An 18,478-nucleotide genomic window follows, 5' to 3' on the forward strand; every position below is an offset into this window, starting at 1 on the left:
AGGATGTGTGTGGGCCTATGATTTTTCATTATGTGGCTATCGCTAGTGAGTTTCATTTTTCTTTCCTGATGGAAACTTATAAAGCACATTCCTTATGGTGTTTGTACCTACTCGAGCATTTTCATCATATTTTCTGAGAAAGTGCTACGTTAGTTTGCACCATTGTGTGTGTATATGTATATAGCTTTGGTTAATTATTATCATTATTTCTAATCATTTCAAGGAAGTTTGTTGCAAATTGCAATAGCTGCTGTTAACTTCTTGCTTTCAAAAAGAAACAGCTGATGGGAGGGGATGGGGATGGATTGCATGAGACTCCCCCCCCCCCCCCCCAAAACACACTTTTCTTAGGTAGACATCTCACTCCTTTTTTGGAGACCCAGCTCCCTTTGAATTGTGTAGCTCTCGCATACTCAAGATTTATAAAGTTTCTGTTATTTATTGAAAGTTTTCTTTTCTTTCACATGAGACATCTGTCTGTCTTTTCTACTTTCTTATTCTGGTTAACATATTTCATTTTAACTTCAAAATTCAGCCTCACTCACTTTGTGAACCATGCTTGTCAATCCATGTGGACAACTATAAATACTGATGGAAAGATGGTTTGCATATTCACGGACATGAATGTTCACTTTTGCCTTGTGTATAATGCTGGATGAATTTTGGTAATTTCCGTTGGAGCTGTAATTTCACTAGTTTTGGTGATCCTTTTGTTGCTTTTTCTATATGGGTGAAGTTGCCACATTATAAATTGGGGTTTGTATTTTTAATATTGATAGTCACTCTTTTGCCATGTCTTCTACTGAGCAGTGATGGGTTCGTTGGAGCATTCATTGTCAAGTTTGACAGTGTATGGTTCTCTTAGAGCAGATGGGAAAAGTTTTGGAGAGAATATTGGAATGCAAGATGATAGGGTTATAGAATCTTCAGATGGAGGCCCTGGGGGTGGATCTGGTGGAACTATTCTTTTGTTTTTGCGTACATTGACACTTGATGATAATGCTGTTCTTTCAAGTGGTGGTGGACATACTACATACAATGGCAGTGGTGGAGGTGGTGGTGGAAGGATTCATTTTCATTGGTCTGATATTCCCACAGGTGATGAGTATCAGCCTCTATCAAGTGTTAAAGGAAGCATACTTGCAGGGTCTGTATCTAATTGACTATTTTTCTATTTAATAATGTGTGCATTGAAGGTCTTCCTGCCAGTGTGTTCATGAGTTTACAAATAGAAAAGGCAGTATAATGTCTATTATTTTGTGCATTGCATCAGCGTGATGTGCCTTTGATATTCTTTTTGTAGTGTGTGCATTATTTGCATGTGTTTCTGTCTGTGTTATCCTATCCTTTGTGCCTGCAATCTTATCCCACCCGCCTTTATCCATTAGCTACAACATGAAAATATATTAGCCACATTCTAACTCCATCACAGCTCATTCCCCTCATGGCTCCAGCTCCAGCTCCAGCACCCTTTGGGTCCCAAGCACCACCCAAATCAATTAAAATCTAAGACAAACCCTACATTTCTAGGAAACGGTTGATTTGAGCTCTGATGAGATAGTATTGAAGATTCATTAGGGATTTCATTCTTGCGAGTTGCGAACCCTTCCCTTCCCCGTTCCTCTCACTGCAAAGCCATGGGTACCTCTTCCTTAAAGAGGCAGATGGGTGTCAGCTCTATTTGGAGCCTCATTACCCCCTCCACTGGTGTGGATGGAGGATTCCTTTGGATGATTCTTGATTGGGTGTGAGTCCTTACTTGATGCCTTCCAAGTAGTCTTGTACGAGGTTTTCTACTGATATATTGTCCATTCTTCCTAATGAGTAACGCGTAAAAGGAAAATATCTTGCTTCTGAACCCCGGGGAAGAAAATTCCTAGTTTTGACTCACTGAAAATGTTAATCCACTTTTTTCATCAGTCAAGGGGCTTCAGTGATTTCTTTTTTATCTGTTGTCCTCTTAGTTCTCAGTTTCTTCTGCTGTTTTCTTTCCTGGTGAGCCTGATCACTCTCACAACCAGTAAAGTTATTTCCATTCTCCAATTCAGATTGCGCTGGCATGCCCGGCATGCTTGGTGGTGAACTTACAATTGGACCACTGTTTCCTTATGACCTATTCTATTATAGAAAGGCAGCAGGAGGTGGAGGGGATTACCTGCAACCAATACTGTTGATGATTTTTCCTTATTATTATTTATTTATTTTTAATGGAACTCTCTTTTCATAATTTGAAGTTTCTTATACCTATTGGTTTGCTCTCTGCTTGAAATATTAAACAATCTTAGCAGGAAGGCTATAATATGCTTCGTATTATGTTGTATGTTGTTCTGTTTTTCTTTTCATTAATAAATTTTCTCATGTTTTCAACCTCTATGCTGACAAGACTTCCAGTTTCAATGTTCAGTGATGATGTTAAATTGAATTCTGATAAGTAGCTGCACGTATCTAGTTGTATTTTTTATTAGTTTGAATATAGAGTTCTTGGCTTTTATGGCAGGGGTGGATTAGGAAGGGATCGAGGAAAATCTGGAGAGAGTGGAAGCATTACTGGAAAGGCTTGCCCAAAAGGCCTTTATGGGGTGTTTTGCGAGGTAGTTCCAACATCTTACTCCATTTCCTCCACCCCTCTCCCACCACCACACACACACACACAACCAAAATAAAAAAGAAGAAAGAACCCCACTCTGCCTCCAGCAGAGAGAATCTATTAAACCATCTTAAGCTTTGTACTTTTATTTCAAAATTGTGGATATGACGAATGTGTGAACTCTAAATTCAGGTATTGAATGTGATAGTGCTGCTTTAAATCCCAAGAGCTGACCTTTGATGTGTTGAGATATTAGGATTCATTTTGAAGTTATGTTAAAAGATGAGACATTTCGTCCAAAAGCTTTGTTACTGAAGTAATTACATTCATGAAAATCTCAGAATCGGTTATATTTCTAGTTGTCTGGAAGATTGTGATGGCCTCATGTGTTGTTTTGTTCTTCCCCCCCATTTTTTTCCTTCTTTCGTTTACAAGTGGGTCAAGGATAAAATTGTTGAATTCATGTTTTCTACAAGATTAGGTTGATTTTTTTATTTTTTTTAATGCAGGAATGCCCAGCTGGAACTTTTAAGAATGCAAGTGGATCTGACAGGGCTCTTTGTCATCAATGCCCACCTTATGAGCTTCCACATCGTGCTGTCTATGTAAATGTTCGAGGTACCTATTCGAGGTCTTTATATGCTGAACTACTTAACTGGATGCTATTGATTGAGAAAATACCATGGTTTTTCTTAATTTTGATTTTATTTTCCTTCGTTTTCTATGCACATTTTGTATAAGAAACCTATTCCATCTCATTATCTGGTAGATTTTGTGAGACTTCTTCTGTGGTATATATTCAAATTTGTTTCCGAACTGCTGACTATTTCTTTTGACAGGTGGTGTTGCTGAAACTCCTTGTCCTTATAGATGCATTTCTGACAGATATCATATGCCGCACTGTTACACAGCTCTTGAAGAGTTGATTTATACTTTTGGTGGGCCTTGGTTATTTGGTCTTCTTCTCTTGGGTCTCCTCATCCTGTTGGCCCTAGTGCTTAGTGTTGCTCGGATGAAATTTGTTGGCACTGATGAATTACCAGGTCCTGCTCCAACTCAACAGGGTTCCCAAATAGATCACTCCTTCCCTTTCCTGGAGTCATTGAATGAGGTTTTTCTTTCCCCTAATATTGGTCCTTGCACTATCAACTATTTATCATGAAACATCTGTATCTTTCATGTTTGTTGCTTAGAGGTGACATGTTTCGTTCATTCTCCCCCCCTCCCCTGCCCCCGCCCGCACCAAGGTTCTGGAGACCAATAGAGCTGAAGAGTCTCAGAGTCATGTTCACAGAATGTACTTTATGGGGCCCAACACTTTCAGTGAACCTTGGCATCTGCCTCACACTCCTCCAGAACAAGTGACAGAGATTGTGTAAGTCCTCTTTTGTGAATGGTGGGTAAAAAAAGTGCAAATAGGATTTTCATTGCTTTGCTACTATTATGTAAGTCCTTTTGACTTGAGCAAAGAGATACTTTTCGATCTTGGACCATCTCTTTTTCTTGGATAAATTGTATCCAGCTGCTGTCTAACTTGATGTTTTTTTCTGTGCTATTGCTGACCAAAGATTATTCTTCTCTTCTATTTTATGTAATAATTGCTCTAATTTAGGATAAGAAAAGTGACTTACTTAATTGTTTGGTTGTTTACGTTCATTTACTTGGCAGATATGAAGATGCATTCAACAGATTTGTTGATGATATCAATGCTTTGGCTGCTTACCAATGGTGGGAGGGATCTGTCTACAGCATTCTCTCTCTTCTTGGATATCCCCTTGCATGGTCATGGCAGCAGTGGCGCCGGAGGAAGAAATTACAACGATTGCGTGAATTTGTTCGATCAGAATATGATCATGCCTGTTTACGATCATGCCGTTCACGTGCTCTTTATGAAGGGCTAAAGGTTCATTTCTGTAGAACATCTCTTCAGATCGTAGTTATGAATCATTGATATTGATTCTAATTCTTATCAAGCAATTCAAAAGGAACTTTAACTACCAATTTATGGAAATATCTGCAAGAGTAGGTAAAAGAAGGAGTGTGCTGAAGGAACAAAAGTAAAACAAGAAGTGGTCGAAAATATTCAAAGGAGACTAGGGTGGTACATCTCTAAAGAGGCCACAAATTCATTTGGGGTGGAGATCCCAAATGAGCAGCCATTAAAGTTTAACTCCTATTTCGTCTCAACAAAGAATGCAACAATTGAATGTTTTAGACATGCAACGAAGATGTTATCGTACACCATTTTCTCAAATATGTATCCAGAGCAAGGTTCAAGGTATCGGGTTTTGACCCTTGGGGAGACCGAAATTTTGGTCGAAACTTGGAAATTTCGAGGAAACCAAGGAATTTTTCATGGTTCGACCTCCAAACAGTGTTTTTTTTTTGCCTATTTTTTGTGTACATCCTATTTTAGACATTTCTAACACATTCACATCATTAGTTTCATAAAAAAAACACAAAGTCATACTTGTGTGGTGAGCCAAAGGTTCGGTAATCATTATGCTGAGTTGTTGACTGAAATTCTGAAACTATATTACATAATTACATAGTGTACACTATATATAGTCTACAATCTACAACAATACATAATACATAATCCAAATGATCCAAAATAAATAAAACATTACATCATCATGAGTTATCTTTCAACACTCAACATTCAAGTACTCAAAACACTCCAGTCAACACTCAAGTCTTAGTACTCATTACTCAAAAGTCAATTCCAAGTAGAGTGTCTAGGCGGTTCCATCCCACGAGCTGCGTACCACTGCAGATGCCGTAGCTGCTCCTCTGAATGCACCACATATGCATCTCATGACATGTTTTGGGCCCAATTGTCTTGGTAGTCTATCACTGTCCATCTATAAGATGCATTATCAACATCAGCTAGGTATCCCAACTTAGATGAAGCAAGAACTACCCATAGATTCAACTTTGCTAGGCAAAAAATGGAAATCTCCACTGTTTCCCCAGGTTTCCCACTCCTAGGAGAAAAAAAACTAAGAAGAGGGTTGAATTCCTGCTAATTGAAGGCTTGAGTTTCTTTTCGAACTAACTTATATAGGACCTGGTTCCACCCAAAGGGTTGAAGTATGACACATTAAGAGTCTCTAGAAACTCATCAGTAGAAGAACTCCGTCTTTACTGTAGCGAGATGCTTTTTAACTCCCTTATCTACGCAGTAATATTAGTTTTTAATTATTCCAGATTCCTTTGTGGGCCCGTTTTGTTTGGTTCAAATGAGTATTGATTACCCTTCTAGCTCAAATTATAATTATTTATTTTTCTTTTTTTGTGTTACTGCAGGTAGCTGCTACTTCTGATTTGATGCTAGCTTATGTAGACTTTTTTCTTGGTGGTGATGAAAAGAGAACTGATCTTCCTCCTCGTCTTCATCAAAGATTTCCCATGGCTTTGTTATTTGGGGGTGATGGAAGCTACATGGCGCCTTTCTCGCTTCACAGTGATAATGTTCTCACTAGCCTTATGAGTCAGGTTTGCTACTCATTACTGTCTGGAAAAATTCCAGTTAAAATTCTGTTATGTGACTAGCTCCCTGCTGATGCAGTTGTGTCACTCTTGTAATGTTTTCTGTCGGTGGAAGTTATTCTTGACTGTTAGTTGTCTTGACTTACCTTGTAGTCTGTCCCACCTACCATTTGGTATCGCCTGGTGGCTGGCCTCAATGCACAGTTACGCTTAGTTCGTCGTGGTCACATGAAAGTGGCATTTCAACCTGTCATCAGCTGGCTTGAAACACATGCTAATCCTGCTTTGAGCATCCATGGTGTGCGTATCGATCTAGCCTGGTTTCAGGCTACATCTTGTGGCTATTGCCAATTTGGACTCATAGTATATGCTGTTGAAGAATGTGAACGTGCATCTGTTGAATGCATAGATGGAGGAATTAGAACTGAGCAACAATCACGGTAAATGTTTTCATGTGGTTCCTTTTTAATAGCAGATTTTTTTTTTTTTGGGTTCCAGTCATAGCATTCAGCCCAACTATATTTAACTGAATCATGCAGTGTGTATAGCAATCATAGAGATATTGGGCGTGACCGAATAAGAAACACACAGAATATTACGGTGAAAAGGAAGATATGTGGTGGGATTTTGAATGCTTACACTCTACGAATGTTCGAAGAGAAGAAACATTTATTTTCTCTCTTCTCATTTATAGTCCGTAATACTAAGCCTGTTGGCCATCAGGTATCTCTTTCTTTTAGTGGACCACTTTTATCATTTCTCTTTCTTCTAGTTGACCAATTGTATCATTTTTTATCAAAATCATTTTACAACCAAATAATTAAATATTTCTTTTTCCTCCCTTCTGTGTTTGTTTTGTTCTAATGTGATTTTATTTCATTGCAGGATCTTGTTGGTTTGGTCATTTCAATACTACTTTTAGGAGATATTAGCTTAGTGTTGCTTATGCTTCTTCAGTTGTATTCTATTTCATTGGTGGATTTCTTTCTGGTTTTGTTCATTCTCCCTCTTGGGATACTATGCCCATTCCCTGCTGGAATCAATGCTCTGTTTAGCCATGGGCCTAGGCGGTCAGCAGGTCTTTCGCGTGTATATGCTTTGTGGAACATAACATCCTTGATTAATGTTGTAAGTTGCATTCTTGCCTTCATGGAATTTGTTTGTCTGTATCATTCATTTGTTTTTCTTCCTCCTTTTGAAGAGTAACAATATTATTAGAAGCTTAAAATTATATTACAACTACCTGGCGAAGGGAGGCCCCTGGCCTCCTGAAGCATTGGGAAGAACAGGAAGCAGCAAAAGGAACAAAAGAATACACTAGGCATTCACAAGGGAAAATCAGGCCCAGAACAGTCTGGGCCTTACAAACAACACCTTGTTTAGCTAATGACTCTAGCACATCATTAAAACCACCCCTCTTGGCGGACTCATGTAATGATGTGCATGATGTGAATGTTTTTCTTCTCTCGAATTGAAGGCAAGTTAATTTATGTTTTTCTTCTCTCAAATTGAAGGCAAGTTGCTTTAAATCGTTGCTTTTAGTCTTGAAGATTCTCCACTACTAGGTTTTCCATAATTGTATCCTCCAATTTCAATATTTACATGTTCTCAAATAGATTTCTGAAGATAGTCCATTGTTTTAACAGGTTGTTGCCTTTATTTGTGGATTTGTTCATTTCAAAACCCAATCGTCGAGTAGAAGACATCAGAACTTTCAGCCCTGGAATTTTAGCATGTGAGAAGACTCTTCTCTCAAGATGTAATATTAGCAATAGCTGCAATAGTAGTCTTCCCTAACTGATTCCTCTTGTTTGTTGAGTTGCAGGGATGAAAGTGGATGGTGGATGTTTCCTACTGTGCTGGTGCTGTGTAAATGTGTCCAGGCACGACTCATCGATTGGCATGTCGCTAATCTAGAGATTCAGGACCGCTCACTGTATAGTAATGACCCAAGCATTTTCTGGCAGTCATAATCATCATACTCATTAACCAGTTATTTTTGGATTAAATCCAGTTCTTTTTGGCGGAGAGCTGAGTGATTGGGGCAGAGGCAGACAGACAGACAGCGAAAGGCATGCATTCATGTATCCTCTGTGAATCATGTGCAGTCTTTAACAGTTTTTGTATTGTTGTAAATATAAAGTAGGCCTGCCCATTCTTCATAGGATTTTGTTTCCCCTAGTATCCTCTCACATGTCTAACATTGTACAAACATATAGGTTTCCTTTTTCATATAATATATATATATTTTTTAATTTAATTTTCCCCCTTTTTAAGCTCTTTTAAATGTATGATATGATATGGTATTTTGTATTCTGGCTCCTGTATTTTTTCGGTTATGCCATAGCTATCCAGTGTTAAAAAGAAGGAACACTGACCATTTCGTCCAATAATGAGACAGCCTAATTGTTTGTACTGTATCTTGATTTTCTAGAGTCTATGCTGTTTGAAATATATGGGGATCAAAGTTCTCTCATTCAAATAATGAGATGAACATTGGAAACACCATCAATGTTTGATCCAATGAGAGCAAAATTTCGACACATTGATTATTAGTGTGTGATACCGTTAGTCCACAATCACCTAAGAGGTTTCGGGTTAGAGTCTCTTGATTCTTAACTTTCCTAAAAAAAAGAAAGAGTGAGGATAAACTTATAAATATTCATGGGATTTTAAAGGATAAGAGTTCTAAAAGGGAAGTATCGTTCTTCCCATTATTCTGATACATATATAAGGCTGTGGTTGGTATTCATTCAGTTCTAAAAATGATATTTCATGTCAAAAATAAAATTTTCAATTGCCGTGTCAAAATGTCATTAAAAAAAAAAAATGGTGTTTGGTGAATGTGTTTGAGGAATGATTATCTTAGTTCATTTTTTTTGGTATTTGAAATGAAACCGAAGTTCCATCATTTTGCATTTTTAGCGTTTTTCTTTTTGTCCCCCTCTTCATTTAAAAGATAAAAGAAAAACGAAAAACACCAATAAGTCTCAATCTCAGTAGATACTGATACGATACAGCTGATATGATACCGATAATTGAAACATGTGTATGAGCCCAAATTTCAATCAAAACAAATTCACATTATTTTCCTCGACAACTAATGGTCATAAATAAGTCTCACATCATTCTTCCCCAATGTAAACACATAGGATTCTCACGGTTAAGAATCAGTATCGGACAGGAGCCAATGCGGGACAGATATGGGTATTTTTTTTATGAAAAAATATTGTTTCCATCTAAAATCAGACTGATACATATCGGTATTGGTATAGGAGGTGACCGATTAACTGAGGAAAAAATATATATATTTTCTTGATTATGTATCTCATTTCGGGTTGGTTCTCTTGAATAGTCCTCTTAACAAAAAGCTGTCTTTTAAAAAGATAAAAAACTGTTTCTTCATTTTCAAGTTTTTTTTTTTTTGGGGGGGGTGGGTAAGGTCTTCATTTTCAAGTTGACCTCAACCAAATCACTATTTTCACTTCTTGTCAACCTATAGTATTTCTAATAGTCCAAGGTGAAAATTTAATCACTGCTGAGTACGATGGCAGCATTTACATAGACATTTTGTAAGTCTCTTTTCGTTTTTTTGATACCCAGGGGTGTACGGATCTTTGACCCAACTAGTTCTTGTGGTCACTGTGATACCGCTAGGACCGGATCAGTCTGAGATGGAAACTCTCGTGTGGTGGCCTCAAGAAGTAAGGTGCAGTGACGAAGGTTTGATCATGGGACCTCGCTTCATGATGCGAAGTACCGTGTCCTCTCAAAGCCAACTGCACTAACCCCTTGGCGTTCATTATGTAAGTCTCTCAATCAAAGGATTGTATTGATAAACGAACAATAGTTGTCAGTTAGAGCCTTAAAGGCGAGTTTCTTGGGCACTTAATAATCTCAAGTTCTTCTCTTCTCCCATGTCAAGACTCAAGACACGTTTTAATTAAAGCCTTGAATATAGGTTAGGTGCCGGGGCTTCCAATAGTACATGGAGTGAGGAAGAGTGATTTAAGAAAAAGGGCTTCAGAATTCAGATGCTATCATACTCTTTAATTGCCTATGGAGGGGTTCTGTGAGAAATTTTAGAAGCAAAAGATAAAACTAGAACACCCAGACGAGCCTAGGGTTATAATAATTATGCTCTCCCAGAATCCCAAGGGGGTTACTCAGATTTGACTTAAAAATCACTTTAACATTAATCAGGTGACAAAAAAATTAGATAAAAAAAATCAAGAGAACAAGTAGATGAAGAAGAAAGGGAGAGGCATTGGATCCTCTCCAGTGCACATCCGATGGGTAGGACAGCACTTGGGATGTATGCCTGTTTGTTGTCAGCCGTTGGATGCGCATGGGCACACCAGAGAAGATCCCACGGAATTGAGGTCCAAATTAGTCTCAGATCGGAATTGGCCTAGATCGACCAAAATTGATGTGGTAATTTGATATGATTCAGCACAATGCCTACATCCACGTAAGAGAGAATCAAAGACTTTTTTACTAGGTTAGAAAAAAACTCTCTACATCACTTTTCTGCCTCATAGAGCTAGGACGTGGTAACCCTAATGTGCCTCTGAGAATGGAAAAAATGGAAAATACCTCAAAAAAGATCTCAAGTTCTTATATCCGGCTTCAATAGAAGATCATGAAACACAATTGACTACTTTTTGCTTCTCTAAGAGATAAGACTTAATCTAATAAGAACACAATATCCATAATAGAATGATGAGAGGTGGCACATCTAGCCCAATTTGAGTCACAAAATGCCTTTCCTCAAACATGATTTCAAGTAGCGCAGACCTGAAATGTGAAATCTAGATGAGGTTTTCAATGTTTCTCCATAAATTGACTGAGAACTTGCACAACATAAACAATGTCAGGCTTGTGACCATAAGATAAATTAATCTTCTAACAAGTTTTCTATATTCTGTTGGATTGGAAATAAGTTCACCATCTTCATCATTCAATTATAGCTTTTGCTTTGTGGGAATCATAACTGACTTGATTACCTTATCTGTTGAAGGATTTAGGGATACTACATCTAGAGTCTATGGATTTATATTGTAATAATAAGTCAGTCCTACGCATCATAGCAAATCTAGTCTTTCGCCCGTGAATGAAACATATTGAGATTGACTATAATATGGTTTGTTAAAAATTATAGGCTCAACAAATTCAAACAATCTATGTTTCATCCAGCCAACAATTGGCTGACGTTTTAGCTAAATCCCTTGTTCAAAAGTAGTGTGGCAGTATCATTTTCTTCTTAGTAAGTTGGGTATTCATGACGTTCACACTCCAACTTGAGGTGGAGTATTGGGTTGTATCAGGTCAGGTCATAACCTGTACCCAGGAAGGTGAGTCGGTGAGGACCGTGAGGTCTTCTATTTATATATGCATGTAAAGCTGGAGAATTATCATTGAATAAAACTCTCCTCTTCTGTGGTGGTAGTTTTTGACCGAACCACATAATCTTTGTGTTTATTTTTGTTTCTCTTCTTCCTTCTTTTTCTTCTCTAATTACCATATTTAACATTGCTTCAGTCCAAGATTGACGGGTAAAATTTGGGTATCATGGGGCATACTTGTATACAAAATTTGAGCTCTCGATCATCTGCACAAGGTGAATATTGGGTCTAACCACTTAAAGTTCAATGATCATATCTTAAATTCACGCTCTTGATATTGTAACTAATACCAATTACCTTACAATAGGGGTGCAAGTTTGGCCTTGCAAGCTTGAACCCCGCTGAAGCCCTCCATAAGACTGCAGGGCGTAGGCTGATGCCTATGGTTGAGCTTAGCCTAACCTAGCCCGACCCTATATATATTTACATAAAAAGGAAAAAATGAAAAATAGAGAGAGAGAGAGAGAGAGAGAGAGAGATCATAACTAAAAACAGTGAAAATGATTTTGGATGTATTCTTTAGACTTTAAAAGAACTCTATTCGCTTACGTTTTCTATGCCTTGACGGCTGTGAAAAAACACCTCTACCCGTGACAGCCTGCACTATGTGTTTAAGCATAAGAGAATGCAAATGGATAAGATTCTTTCACCCATATCTTTATTTATAGGTATCACATTATTTATTCAAACTCATATTAAATTGTCAATGTGGGACAAAAAACTTTTTTTTTTTGGTATTAACAACTACTTATTACTCGAAGGACTAAGAGAATATGCTCTCTTTTTTTTTTTTTTCAATGTGAGACAAAAAGACAACTACTTTTCACTCTACAGCAAGGAATGAGATAGAAATATACTCATTTTTAATTTCACCTTCGAAATATAATTGAATAAAGAAATGCTGGAGGTTTTTAAAGTTGGTTACAAACACCAAGGTCATGAGTTCAACTCACCATAACCAAATAGTCTATCAATAAAACAAGGCCAAGCCCAGCAAACCTTGAGCCCCTTCAGGGCCATACCTGGACTGAAATATCTCAGCCAAACCTTGGACCCAGCCTGACTTGTGCTGAGCTAAAGGGAGATGAAAGAATCAAGAAATAGGATACCTGCTTTGGGAAAATCAAGAATATGAGTGGGGATGATAAGCCTTGTGATTACTACAGTAAGAACTTAGAACTGACAGAGTTAACGCATTTTATCATGCAAAGGATGGTATCACTATGTATAATGCCATCTTCAATTTCTCTGAGGAAAGATTTGGAAAATTTTGCATCTGATACAGTTACAGTCATCATTCATCTCATCACCAGTTGGACAACCTGGCAGCCATGTTGTGCACAGGCATAGCTTCTCTGGTTAGTTTCAAGCACTGTTTTGTAGATGGACAAACAAAGTACTTTACAAGTGGAATTTAGTAGATATATATCCAGAGATTCTTTGATCATCCCACCCTGTCAAAGAAAATACAGACAAGCAATGGGAGACAAAGAAAAGGAGGAAAAAAAATGGCGAAAAACCAGAAAGATGAGGAACTTAGGCTATTGACTTCCTGGATTTCGGAGTTCTGCGAGAGCCCTTCAAAACTTCTGCAAATTTGATCAGCTCTAGCTTCATACGGGATCGAGGTTCATCCTGATCAAGTTGCAGATTATCAGAAGGCAAACCAATAATACCACTCTCACCCAATTCCATCCTTTTGTAACCAAATTGTGATCCCAAATCACTGCTTCTCCTAACTCTTTCCTCATCCCTGATATCTTCTAAGCCCAGGTTTCTTATTCTTTGGATATCCAAGGAATGTCTTGAAGAACTAGAAGACAGAGGAATGTGAGTTGATTGTCCATCACTCCTGGCTCCAATCCCAGTGAAAGGTGTTTCTATGATACTTGAATTGTTCTGGGATGAAGAAGGGGTATACGCATCACAAGAATTAGTTCCCACAATGTCTTCAAATGAGGTGGTGGAGGCAGACTCATTCCTCCCTGATCCACCAGAACTTGTTTGATTTCTGTCTAATGATGAAGTCCTGTGACTGTGATTACTCTGATGACTATGATGATTGTGATGATTGTGATGACTGTGATGACTATCCTTCCTAATTACTAAGCTTTTGAGCTTTTTGAAAAACTTTGGTTTGGATGAATTATGGGTTCTTGTTGCTGGTGAAACATCATCATAGTCACCTGAATCTGTGTAAGAAGTTTGGGATGAAGACCAGTAGTCATTATCAAAATCTACAATACTGGAACCCTTCTCACCAATACCCTCTGAATTTGCATACTCAAGTATGAGCTGCTTGGCTTTCTCCTCAGACTTGGGGCTCAAATTCTTACTCAGATCCCTTGCCACTGTTTTACCAGGTGGAGGGCAATAGTTCCTAAGTTCATACCTTAAGCAAGCATTAACCCACCTAAGATAGACCAGCTCCTCAACATCAGCACAACGATCTGCACGAAGACTCTCAAGTTCTTTCACTATTTCTTCTTTTTCTTGTCTCAAATTGCTATTAGCTTCCCTCAATTCTTCGGTCTGCCACAGAAGAATTCCACCACCAAAAGAATAAATTGAAGAACAATTAAAAAAAAAAAAAAGAGTTCGTCAATAACTAATAAAGATTTATCTGATTTATCACCTCTGGATCTTCCAAAATGGAAGTGGCAAGAATTTGGGTGGACTCCAACCTCATTGCCAACTCACAGTTTTCCTGTTGCAGTTCTGCATTAGACCTTTTGAGTTCTGCCGATTCTTCCCCTAATTCCTTCAATCTCTGAAGCTTATTTTGGACATCAGCATCATTCAAGATAGCCATCTGTTCCTGTTCTTGCAAATTAGCAACGCTTTGCTGAAGAACAGAAAGCAGTTCCTTGTTCTGTTCTTCGTCGGACCTTAGCTTCCTTTTCAACATCTTTATCTTAGCTCTCGCAGATTCAAGGTCCGCCACCACTTTCGTATAATCTGCCACTTGTGCCTCTAGTCTCTGGTTTTCAGCCTGCAAGGACTCGATCTTAAGAGTAAAAAACTTAGCCTCCAAATTGTTAATTTTGAGTCGATTTTGGAGCTCCATCACAGCAGCCTCTTGCTCCTTAAGGCCATAATACTCAAGCAACTGGGTTTCGAGATTCTTCTCCCTTTCTTGCAAGAATTTGACCGTATTCCTCAATTTTAAAATCTCTTGCTCTGTCTCCTTATTTGCATCTCTTTTGCTTGCCATGGCTGTATCAACAACTTCTTTCCTAGGAGAAATACTGGCTTTGTTGGAAATAGACTCGATGTCTTCCTGTACTAGCTCATTCAAATCCTGCAGGAGCAAACCCTCTTCTTCCCCAGAATGTTTACTAGTTGGAGAGAGCCCAACAATGTTACTATCAATAGTGACCTGATGAGATGATGGTTCCTAAGGAAAGAAGGGAAAGGGAGTAAATCCCATACTTGGTTAGTCCTCTCAAAGTTCATCTCTACTTGATCAGTCAATTCTGTGAATTAATTAATTAGCTCATACACATAAGCTCACGGCTCAAGCAAATGCAGAAAAAAAGGGGGGGGGGGGGAGAGATTCAGATCACCAATTCTTCAACAACCCATAACCAACTCAAAAATTAGAAAAAACCCATCAGAAAAACAGAAAAGGGATTGAATAGATAGGGTAATGGATTATATGGATTGTTTTTTTTTTTTTTGGGTGGAGGATGAAGTAAATAATCTTACATGAGCCGAAAAGGGAGAATCGTCGCAGGAACCGAGAGGTGTTTGTATGGAACAGAGATCGTCTTTGAGGCCTACTCTTCCATGTGTATTGAACTTACAGCCATCACCTGGCTCAATCATTCAAACAAGTAAATAATAAGAACTAAGGATCAAAATAGAAAATAGAATTGAAATAAAGGAAGAAGAAGAAGAAATGGTAATGATAAGAAATTAATTAAAGAGGAAGAACCTGAAGGAGGAGGAGGTAAGGAAGGAGGGATTCTTCTTGTTCTGAGTTGGGAATAAAGGAAGCCAACAAAGGAGAGAGCCAAAGCCACCCCTAATTTCAGAAACAAGGGTCTCATATCCCTCTTGTCTTTCGTCATCAACAATAAGATCGCCATTGTATAGCTAACCATCTCTGCCCATCATTTATTCACCAAGAGAGAGAGAGAGAGAGAGAGAGGAAAAAGTGGAAGAACCCTTTGTGGTCCTTATCATATGTCATGCAATGTTGACATTAAATTTGATTTTCCCATCTCTTCTGCCTCTTCACCTTTCTGATTCTGTCTCTCTTCTCTCTCTCTTGCTCCCATGGCTGAGAGAGACAGAAACTGTTTTTTGTAGGAAAACCCAGAAATAACAAGGAATCTCTGTTGGGTTTTACCGGTGAAGGAATAAAAAATTGTTAAAAATTGGAGAAAAAAGGAGAGGAGGAGATCGAGGAAGGTAAGAGAAAGAGAAAGGGTGAAATATAAAGTGTATAAGACTGGTGGTTAGTTTCATGAAATCACGGGCTTAATGGCTTATCAATCCTAAGAGAAGTTCCTGATTTATAAAAAATCCAAGTTGTCAAAACCAACTGTAACTGATGATGATAGAGATGGAAAATGGAAGATGGAAATCCAACAGGGCTTGCCTCTGGATGAAAGCCTGGAACTGAATTTACAGGATAATTGGATCAGAGGGTTTAAGATATCGGCCGCTACCGATTTGATCTCGATCCGAATGGAGCTGTATCGGACCAGGTTGGACAGAAAAAATTGATTTTTTACCTTATTAACCTTCATCCGTATAGATCCAACGATACAGTATCCGATTTCAATCCTATCCGATTCCTCAAATCATGAAATGGATAGATAAGAGCACCTTCTTTTCTATCTCCAATTTTTAAGATGGGTATGTTTTGGCAAAGCGTGGACGTCCGTTTGAAGCGCCTTCTACCAATTCTCTCTCTCTCTCTAAAAGTTAAGCGGGTTCAGGTGAATCCGAAGATCCATACCCGTTGACTTTTCAACATTATAGAGGAAGCACTAGTGCCCACTGCGCACTGCCCATGTGACAATTTTGATGTTGAAGTGTTAAAAACAGCCGGAGCTTGGATAATTTTGTCTTTACCCGGGTATCGGATCCTTGTGAAGCCACTGGTCACATCAATGTTTCAACTCCTTGATTGTTTGGGTCTACCCGGTTACCCCACCTGATGACCCAAATGTCCAAGTGTCTCCACTGACTTTTTGTCCTTTTCTAACACTAGGTGCCTAACCAACTCCTCTCACCTGCATAAAGTCTTCATGGATCAATTTCTATTCTCAAAAGCACGTGAATAGTGTGCGCCCGGGCCACTTACGTGGGTTTTCATTTTTTTGGGTAGGGGGAGAGGGGGTGGCGTTGGTTTGGTATTTTGGTTACGCAGGATCTTCGACCCTAGGATCATGTGGTGATTCTCATCGTGGGGTCTAGGAGAACTTCTTTTAATAACAAATAAGAGATTGAATTCCTTGTCCAATTACATAGCGTATGTTAACATTTTCTTGTGTGTCTCTCTCTCCTCTTAAAATAGAGGGTAAATATGTCATTTTATAGGAGAGATTTAACACACATGGTTGTTATTTCAGATATTGGATTGGAATGGTTGATTTGATGTGTAATACCATTCTAGCCATATTACATAAAGCAAATTCCCTGATTATATGAAAGTCGGACCATAAATAAGGGGAAAATGACTTGGTCTAGAGTTGACGGTAACGCTTAGACACAGAGGGGGGTAAAATGATCAAACTGCCCCCATGAAAGGTGAAAATGCTTACCTTATTTATGTATCCACGTGTGCCCTCATTGAGGAATCCTCTCCAATTGTTAGGGCGCCAAACACGCATCCAACTACTGGGAAGACCTTGGAATGTACACTAGCCATGCTCCTAGATAGAGAACTCTTCCCCCAAAAATAAATACCAACAACAACACCAACCACCAAGGGTCCTGACCATTATTAAACCAAAAAAAAAAAAAAAACCAAAGGCCCCAACTAGTGTTTTAAAACACGAAATCAACAGGAATTAGTCCCAAGAACCCTAGAATCGACTCCCAAATCTGATAACTTATATATATTCTGGGGTTCCATGGTATGAATCAAATGTATTAATTTCACTTATCTGATTCCCCATTTTTGAAACCATTGGCACCAAGACTCCCAACTAATCAAGACAGGTTGGGTGCATGCGATCAGTTGACCTATAGGTTTTATTGACCATGAGTCCATGACCATATCAGATGGATAAGAAGGATGCATAAATTACTTATTTAATTTTATTTCAAACTAATTAACAATACTAATATTCAAATACTTAATTTTGTGGGATTTGGGATTTTTGTTTTGTTAAACAAATCCCACAAAATTTTGCTAAAAGTTTCAAGTAAATCAAGTGGACCTGCTTAATCCCTTTCTTATTAATTCTTTAGAGTGAGAACACCTTATAATCACAATCTAAAAACGTGCGTCATCCAAGCCTTCCTACTTTCAAAAACGCATCAGCTTTTGACTTACAAACATAAGCAAATGGCCCCACCTTATGATCAGACCAAACAACTTGATTTTTCAGCTCAAGAGGAATTTTTTTTTTTTTTTCTTCTTCTGGTGAGAGTAGATGGGCACATGCTTAAACCACATAGTTCGATGCCACTTCTCCACTTAAAGAATAGACATGCAAACAAACAAATGAGTCTGAACACTTAACTCATTAATTAGGGGAATGTTGTACTAGTTGATCAGGAGAAATGTTAGGTTTGGGAAGTATTTTTCATTTATAATATGATAAAAAATCACACTTGCTTTGAGTTTTGGAAGTATTTTTCATTTACAATATGATAATAACAGCACTTGGAATCTAATCATAACTTGTAACCATGGGTTTAAGTACCCATAATCGAACACGGTATCGATCAAAATTGAGTCTAACTTGAATGGAATGGAATGGAATTGAAATTGATTGAAACCCTAAAAATTATAATAGAGAAAAAAAGACTT

At 38.2% G+C, this 18,478-nt stretch overlaps 2 protein-coding genes across 2 annotated transcripts in view; one reads left to right on the top strand and one right to left on the bottom strand.

Moving 5' to 3' along the window:
• Positions 1–8,339, top strand: part of LOC122066956 — a 30,679-nt gene extending 22,340 nt beyond the window's left edge. Inside the window, exons 11-22 of the mRNA XM_042630803.1 lie at positions 811–1,147; positions 2,498–2,591; positions 3,097–3,205; positions 3,427–3,698; positions 3,835–3,962; positions 4,256–4,490; positions 5,897–6,085; positions 6,233–6,519; positions 6,619–6,802; positions 6,965–7,207; positions 7,726–7,814; positions 7,905–8,339. Coding sequence (XP_042486737.1) covers positions 811–1,147; positions 2,498–2,591; positions 3,097–3,205; positions 3,427–3,698; positions 3,835–3,962; positions 4,256–4,490; positions 5,897–6,085; positions 6,233–6,519; positions 6,619–6,802; positions 6,965–7,207; positions 7,726–7,814; positions 7,905–8,052 — 2,315 coding nt within the window. The 3' untranslated portion in view covers positions 8,053–8,339. The remainder of the gene's footprint in view (positions 1–810; positions 1,148–2,497; positions 2,592–3,096; positions 3,206–3,426; positions 3,699–3,834; positions 3,963–4,255; positions 4,491–5,896; positions 6,086–6,232; positions 6,520–6,618; positions 6,803–6,964; positions 7,208–7,725; positions 7,815–7,904) is intronic.
• A 4,341-nt stretch (positions 8,340–12,680) lies between these two features.
• Positions 12,681–15,828, bottom strand: LOC122090953 (protein CHUP1, chloroplastic-like). The gene is made up of 4 exons (XM_042660732.1): positions 15,422–15,828; positions 15,193–15,299; positions 14,120–14,881; positions 12,681–14,016 (listed from the first exon to the last, which is right to left on the bottom strand). The coding sequence occupies exons 1-4, from the start codon at positions 15,588–15,590 to the stop codon at positions 13,021–13,023; spliced, it is 2,034 nt and encodes a 677-aa protein (XP_042516666.1). The 5' UTR covers positions 15,591–15,828; the 3' UTR covers positions 12,681–13,020.
• Between the last annotated feature and the right edge of the window lie 2,650 nt (positions 15,829–18,478).

The sequence above is a fragment of the Macadamia integrifolia genome, chromosome 2 (assembly GCF_013358625.1).
Source record: "Macadamia integrifolia cultivar HAES 741 chromosome 2, SCU_Mint_v3, whole genome shotgun sequence".
NCBI classification, from domain to species: domain Eukaryota; kingdom Viridiplantae; phylum Streptophyta; class Magnoliopsida; order Proteales; family Proteaceae; genus Macadamia; species Macadamia integrifolia.